General features: G+C 34.4%; 1 protein-coding gene across 1 annotated transcript in view; it reads left to right on the plus strand.

Moving 5' to 3' along the window:
• Positions 1–2,360, plus strand: part of LOC110455998 (cartilage oligomeric matrix protein-like) — a 29,076-nt gene extending 26,716 nt beyond the window's left edge. The window contains exon 24 of the mRNA XM_021506506.1: positions 1,178–2,360. Within this exon, the coding sequence (XP_021362181.1) occupies positions 1,178–1,269 (92 nt within the window). The 3' untranslated portion in view covers positions 1,270–2,360. The remainder of the gene's footprint in view (positions 1–1,177) is intronic.
• The last annotated feature ends 6,347 nt before the right edge of the window (positions 2,361–8,707 follow it).

Genomic DNA, 8,707 nt, shown 5'->3' on the forward strand with positions numbered 1-8,707 from the left:
CGGTGTAATGGTATGTATATACATTGTACCGGTGTAATGGTATGTATATACATTGTACCGGTGTAATGGTATGTACCTATACATTGTACCGGTGTAATGGTTTGTATCTACATTGTACCGGTGTAATGGTATGTATATATATTGTACCGGTGTTATGGTATGTATCTGCGTTGTACCGGTGTAATGGTATGTATATACATTGTACCGGTGTAATGGAATGTATCTATACATTGTACCGTTGTAATGGTATGTATCTACATTGTAACGGTGTAATGGTTTGTATCTACATAGTACCGGTGGAATGGTATGTATTTACATTTTACCGGTGTAATGGTATGTATCTGCGTTGTACTGGTGTAATGGTATGTATATACATTGTAACGTTGTAATAGTATGTATGTATACATTGTTCCGGGGTAATAGTATGTATCTGTACTTTGTAACGGTGTAATGGTATGTATATACAATGTTTCGGTGTAATGGTATGTATATATATTGTACCGGTGTAATGATATGTATCTATACATTGTACCGGTGTAATGTTATGTATCTACATTGTACCGGTGTGATGATATGTATTTATACATTGTACCGGTGTAATGTTATGTATCTACATTGTACCGGTGTGATGTAATGTATCTATACATTGTACCGGTGTAATGATATGTATCTACATTGTACCGGTGTAATGGTATGTATCTACATTGTAACTGTATGTATCTACAATGTAACGGTATGTATCTACATTGTAACGGTATGTATTTACATTGCTTACCTGAAATAGTGTACAGGTCAATATATAAGATTCAAATGATATACAATGTATAATTCTGAAAATATTGTGCGGCTTTAATGGCAATTTGAGTGTCTCCAAATATTCTACCGGTATTTTAGTAGAGTTCCCCTAGATATCGCTCTGGTGGTATACTAAGTAGATTGTTATTCACATTGTACCTATGTTAAATAATCCATATGTTATCAAATGGATTACCATGTAGATTTCACCATTACATAACACAATACGTTCCACACGTGTAAGAAAGTGATATTTTTAAGCGGAAAAAGGTAAAAGAACCGAAAAGGAAACCAATTTTGGCCCTCCTTATTTCGCTCATTAGAATACCGTGGGATGTTTGTCTATGTAACATTGTCTTACATTGCTTTGACGTTGTAACAGAGTATGTACCGGATGCACTGCTGAATGAGGGGGCGGATCCGCTGGAACCGGGGACAGATCTGGACGAGGAACTCAAAAAGGCAAACTCATAAAGAGGAAGAGGCTGCCGGTTCACCATTTGATGTTTGAAACAGCTGGTTATAGGATTATAGGAACATAAAGACACGGCCTTCAACTGGAAACGGATGTGTGATGAATTCAGTATGTTGGCCTAAGGGGATGGCTGTTTAATTCACTGAATTCATGATTTGCAGATAAACTTTCGACTGTCTGATTATGATCGACAGATAAGAAGGCGAATTCAGTTTCACGTGTATATATCTGTTATCTTAATTGTTTGTATATACATGCATTATGAAAAGTTCAATTTACTTTTTTGAGACAAACATCTGTTGATATGATAAACAGGAAATACTGCTTTTGTAATCGTGACTGGTTTATAATATACAGTGTAACAATGGTAATGCCTCCTCGTGCATTACATCTGTGATTTATGTTAAGGATGTATGCTACCTTACATATTATACCTGTGATTTGTGTTAAGGATGTATGCTACCTTACATATTATACCTGTGATTTATGTTAAAGTTAAGGCTATATGCTACGTGTACAATGCACCTACACATTGTATCTTCGATTTATGTTTTTAAAAAATAGCATCACCTTATAATTAAGAATTGCACGAGATTTATCCATGCATCCTAATGCACCTTCCAAACAGGTGTTCAGGTCACTAAACATACCTCCTAAACACGGTGACGTTTTCTGTGTCTAGAACGTATGGTCAATATGTGTGCTTCTTCATCAAAAACCCAAGGAATTTAAGCCATACACGGGACAAACGGAGGTGATTGTATTATTACCATTGTGACTATTTTTTTTTACATGTGTACTTAAGACTAATCTGAGGTTCAATGACACATTTGTGTCTGTATCCATCTAAATAAAAGTATAATGTGTTGATTAAGGTCAGCTCAGTACATGTCGCTGCGGAGGTGTGTACAGTGCATACATCACCTTGCACCTTTAACAGACCTGGGAAAACTAACTTAAACTGCCGAAAAGGACAATACGCCGACGACATGTTTATTAATTGTTGTGACGTGATAGAATAATGTTTATTATGTTTTTTAGTGTATTACAAATGTATAAATGTTGCATGATATAAATAAATCCGTCATTTTGCATTCGTTATTTATTCTTTAAATATTAAAAAGTCTCATCCTTGATATATCATCGATTTATTCATAGAATTTAGAACAAAGTATTTCAATCAGTTATTTTAGTACAAAACCGCCAAATTATCCAGAAAGGTTAGTAAATTGCAAACATGTGTTCTGTTTTAACGAGATTCTATAGTACTACTTAGGCGACATACTCATCTGCATTTTCTGGTTTCTATGTATTTCGCTTACGTCAGAGTAATACTGGCTGTTTGGATTACGTCGGAGCAAAAAGTTAGTTTTGCATCAAATATGGCTTACGGCAGAGAAAAAATTCTCCCACGATTGGAAGAGTGTTGCGGCAAAATACAAGATTACGTAAGTATAATGATGTGATGTAAGTAACAAAGTTGAAACAATGATAACAAAAAGCCTGCTGAAGGTATAGATACTATCACATACACGAGTCATAGTAGATTTGATACTATTCTGACATAATACACAAATCTACATGTGTTTGATATAAAGATGAATAAAACGATTCCACGTGTCATTGAAATGGAGTAAAAAGCTACAATAATAGAACGAATAATACTATTATTATTAAATATATTAATGTATCACATGGACATTACATGTGTGCATAAACTGCTATTTAATACTGCTGATACGGATTACGAACATGATCAATTTTAGTTGATACACGGATTACGTTCTATGTTGATACGGATTACGTTGTATTAAATCGATTATCGTGCGAGGGTTTTTATCACTATTTTATATCTCCGTCTCTTCAGGTGAGTTATGTAACTTGTCATTATGTAAAAAAACTGGCACAATAGTTGTGGTGGTGTTACATGTTGACCAACACACTCATAGTTTAGGTAATGTTGAGCCATAACAATCACTGGTTCCCTCCCCTTATTTGGAAAAGGCATGCCAATATAAAGAAATTATTAGCTCTGAGAGACAAAATAACTTTGAAAATGAATTTATGTTACTCTTTTACATACCCTCAACATGTCAGTCATGTAATTGTTATATATCACTTGAGTAAGCAAGTTATACATGTTATCATACCCCCGCAACAAAGTTAGGGGGTATACTGGAATCAGCATATCTGGCCCTAGAAAAAGTATGTCCAGACAACTCCTTTTTAAAGTAATTGACCAATTTCAACGACAATTTCCATATACGATAACTACCACCTGATATTGTGCATCCAGCTATTATTTTTTCTTTCTCACTTTTTTTTATGGAGTAATTGTCCTTTGTTGAAAAATCCTTGTCCTGACAACTTCTCAAAAACTACTGGTCCAATTTCAACGAATTCAGATATGATAACTACCCCCTGATGTTGTGCATCCAGGTATTATTTGTTCTTTCTCACTTGTTTTACGGAGTTATGGTCCTTTGTTGAAAAAAAAACCTCTGTCTGTCTTTTAAACTACTTGTCCGATTTCAATGAAAGTTTACAGATATGGTAATTAACCCCTGATGTCGTGCATCAGGGTAGTATTTCTTTCATTCAGACTTTTTTTAAAGGGAGTTATGGTCCTTTGTTGAAAAAAAACTGTCTCCTAAACTGCTGGTCCGATTTCAATGAAAGTTTACAGATATGGTAATTACCCCCTGATGTCGTGCATCAGGGTAGTATTTTTTCATTTCGACTTTTTGTTAAGGAGTTATGGTCCTTTGTTTGAAATCTTTGTCCTGGCAACTCTTCCTTAACTACTATGACGATTGCATCTAAACTGGTTCATCTGAGCTAACACTATTTGGTTTGCAAGTACGTGTTGCCATTGGGAGAGAGTACAGAAAGTATGTCAGTTACCTGTATACTTAAATAAGTGTACAACTCAGTGAATGAAGAAACCATTAATGGTGGGAAAGTAAGGATTGCTTTGCAATGCTTTACCTTACTTAGCCTTTAGCTTACAGCTCTGGTTGATATAGGAGCGGGGGTATTAGTTGGCCTTTAGCTTACAGTTCTAGTTGTTAAAGTTTGTGAGGTCGCATTACGAACTCCCTCTCTTGAAATAAAAGTTACTGCCCGTCAATAAGTAGCTTTTTTACCTTTTAAGTTTCTAGTTAGTAAATATAACTTATGAGTTGAACTTAAGTGAGTCCGAGACAGAATCATTGTTTTTATTTGACAATAGAAATTTCCATTGGAAACATACTTCATTTGTTTAGTCACGTGATTTTGTTTTTTGATAGTGGTGCATACATGTGCGAGCTGCAGTGTGTGGTGAATGCAATATAAGTGATATGAATAAGAATGTAAGTTTATGAATAAGAATGTAAGTTTATATAAGTGTCTGATAATTATTTTATTCCGATAGCACCTGTCTAGATTTCATGATTACGAACATATTGGGTCTATATAACTGATACACATCTACCCCAAATGACGGCCAAATTTGTAATGAGTGTGGTATTAAATCACAGAAGAAAATAATCAAACTTTTGGGAAGTCTCAGACTCAGATCTAGAAAACGTAAGAAAGTAAATTCTAAACATTCTATGTGATGCTCTGTGGCCGAGAAAATATCCTTAAATTTGTTAAAATATTGATTTTCATTTAATTGAAATATGATTGATTGACCGAAATCCGTATCATTCCATTTTGTAAACGAACGTAATCCGTATCATCCATATCGCTAAAACTTGTGTTCAGTTCAGACTATTCAATGTTGTTTTGTTGATGAGTCATATATATATATATGATTATTCAGTCAAAACCAATTTGATTAAAAAAAATATATATTGCTATAGTAGCTTGAGACATACTTATAGCATATAGGCTGAGTTACAATGGTTTTCAGTATTTATACAAGAAAGCGCAAAAATACCTCTCACGTTCTTCCATCATGGGATCATTTTACTCTGCCGTAAGCCGTATTTGGCGCAAAACTAACTTTTTGCTCCAACGATATCCAAACAGCGAGTATTACTCCGACGTAAGCGAAATAGCGAGTATCGGGGTTACCCCCGTGTATATGATAATCAAAAGCGGCACGATTTGGAATAACACGTTCTCAAAATCTAAGGACTTTCAGTACGAGGATCACATGACACTAACTGGCCACCGCTGACCACAATAGTTAAGGGATTTTACATGAAAAACAAACTTTGAGCTTTCATTAAATGCCCTCCCATGGTTTCCCCTCCGTTCCATATTCGTGTTGAAATTAAGTAATGACTTTAACCATTAATTTTAAGAGTGATGTCTGTATATGTCCTGTTCATTGTCTGTCAAGCTCTGAACTGTGTATTGCAACACAGAATAGCTCTCATTACATGTAATCGGAGCACTTTGTGATTCGACTAAATCTTATAAACAAAGATTTGCTGCATTATCTGACTATGAATAGTATTTCCTGTATCTATACCTATCTACTCCGGATAAACAGAATATGTACGGTACTTCTCCGTATTACAGGACTGTAGACTCATCTGTTCTACTCCGGATTAACGGGATTGAACGGTACTACTTCGGATAAATGAGATCTTTCGGTACTAGACCGGATAAATGCAATTTCACAGAAATAGATTAGATTTGCTATTAGTCCGTGCTCCTATTTGCCTAACTTATAGTGTAAGGTATTACTCCGGTCGACGGGATTTCGCGGTAATGCTCCAGATTTATGAGATTTCACTGTATCTTTGTGTTAGTTTGAAGTTGAATCGATATTATATTTGCATTCGTTGATCATGGTTTGTATAAAGGAGAAGTGGTTTTGCTGAATAAATCATTTTTGGACTTTCTTGTTTGTGTTAATTATTTAAAGAAATGACGTCATAATCACTCTTACCAAAGGCACAAGAAAGAAAGACATCATTTGTTGTCGTCGTGGGTAACATCCGATTTGTCACCGATTAAAAGGCACGCAAAAACTGTTGGGTAACGATATCGTCACAGAGGCCGACCGAGGTTGTGTGTTTGTGAGTTGATTTGTACGCACATATCGAAATTACATGAATGTAGTCTGTATTACCACGGAATTCGATTATGTTATCTAAGTCTGTGGTATTACATGTAAATGTGTAATTGACATTAAAGTCTACCCTGAACGAAAATAGAACAAAAATGTCGGACACTGAATAAAAATCGGTCATCCAAGTACCGAGATATTGGCGTATAAATTGTACAATTTTCACCTGTCCTTCAACTTCTAATTAGCCTTATCGTAAATTCCGGGGATTGGGTACTTTTTGGCTGTGACGTCAGAAGTTAATCGACTTTGCAACTACCATGGAAGTAGCAGGCGTGATCGAGAACAGCTGCATGGCGTGAGATTGCGAACTAACACTAGTTTTGAGCTTACACATTACATTTTATGCTACACTTATATGCAGCGGTAAATCATATTTATCTCGAGAATATTCAAATTACAATGTATGATTTTTTCCTCTATACATATATAAGTTTTTCAGTAGTCTGAAGAATCTCCTAGAAGAGATGAAAGTACTTAAGACTCGTTGTTAAGAATCTTTCTTTTTGTAATAAGTTTTTCTCTATACATATGTAAGTTATAACATCTTGGTTCAATAACGAAAATCATCTCGATCCACTCTTATTTTAAAAAGTAGGGGAACTGAGAACAAGCCCCTTTTGCCTACTTAGGTGTGATATTTGTTTTCAGATTTCAGATTTTTATTTCTCTCAGACATACAAAGTATGTAACAAGAGGTCAATATGTATCATAATCATATATATACATGGCGGATAACAAAGGCATAAAGGCTACAAACTAATTACATACATTCAATAGCTTTTCAAGTTTTCAAGAAATTTGGTAACATTTTTTTAAACTTTCAAATTGCATATAGTAAATAGTCCAAGCATTTTAATAATGCTAGGGTAAGTATAGTAGTAATTTGGAATAAATAGTTGTCTTATTTGTCTAACAGATACATGTTCATACTTAAATAGATAATGATATTCATCACCAATTTCATTAAAACAAAGATTACAAGTTCTGTTTTCTTTGGGTATTCCAATCCATCTTCCAGTTTCTATAGGTAAGTGCATATTTGAAGTTCTAAACTTAAACAATAATTTGTCTTTCTTTTGGCTTTAGTTTCACAAAGTAATTTTCAAGTTTAAAATTTGTTTTAAAATTGGAATAGGTAGATCCTCTTGAAGAGCTCTCGATATCGTTAAACCATTTTTGGATAAACTGATCTTGTAATTTTTTTTTACAAGTTTCAAATAATCTCTATTAAACGTACATGTTTCCTGATATGCCCAGATAAAATTTAAACCTGTTTCTATACATATATCCTGAACATTCTTTAACCATTTGAATTCCATGATTCCATTTGTTTGTAAGTTAAATATTAAGTTATACATAGTGATTGACAGACTATTGCTAGTTATCATTTCCATTTTTAACACAGGATTGCATATAAATTAAAAATGTCTTTGAACATTTTCCCAGTTATTTTACTTTTTTGAACTTTTTTTCCATAGCCCAAGTCTCCAAACCGAATCAAACGCCTTTTTGAAATCTATAAAGGAACAAAACAACATTTTTCCGAGTGAAAAATAAATTGAGGTTAAGGCATGTAGAATGAAAATATTGTCCGTGGTGGAGTGAATTTTCCTGAATCCTGCCTGAGCCCAAGATATAAGATTTATTTCATCAGCCATTTTATTTAATCTGATATTAATTATGGATGAAAACACTTTTCCAAGGCATGAGACGAGACTTATTGCTCTTTAATTATCTAAGTTATCCGGATCATCTTTACGTTTATATATGGGTTTTATAACACCTGTCTTCCAAGAGTCGGGTATACAGCCTGTATTAAATATAGCATTAAATAACTTCAACAGTGGATTTTAAATATTCATTCAAGATTCCATCATAACCTGAAGCCTTACTGTTACTTAAACAAGAAATGAATTTAGTAATTTCACATTCGGTAATTTCTCCATTCAACAGATCCTCAAATCTTCCATCTTCATATTCAATTTCGCTTTGAAAAATTTCAGTAGAGTTACCTCCCTTGTTCAGATCTTCCCCTATGTAATCCAACATGGCTGTTTTGAACGCGTTGAACTTGTGACGTCACAGGTTGCGGCTACCCAAAACGAGGTGATCGCCGCTGAGCCAAAGGTGTGCTTTTCACAAAAATCTCGTATCTCGTAAACGGAGTCAACTACGACGTTCGCACTGCCTAAGCATTTTATTGTATAATATGAAGTTTACTTTTATTTGATACTGCAAAACGTTCAGGGTACACTTTAAAGGGGCTGGTCGGGGAAAAAAATACAAAATAAATGAGTCTAAATGCGTTCTCTGGCCTTCAAATAGTTATACCACGGCAATATGATGGTCGAGTTCTGCTTGCAATG

Source organism: Mizuhopecten yessoensis, unplaced genomic scaffold (genome assembly GCF_002113885.1).
Source record: "Mizuhopecten yessoensis strain PY_sf001 unplaced genomic scaffold, ASM211388v2 scaffold8449, whole genome shotgun sequence".
NCBI lineage: Eukaryota > Metazoa > Mollusca > Bivalvia > Pectinida > Pectinidae > Mizuhopecten > Mizuhopecten yessoensis.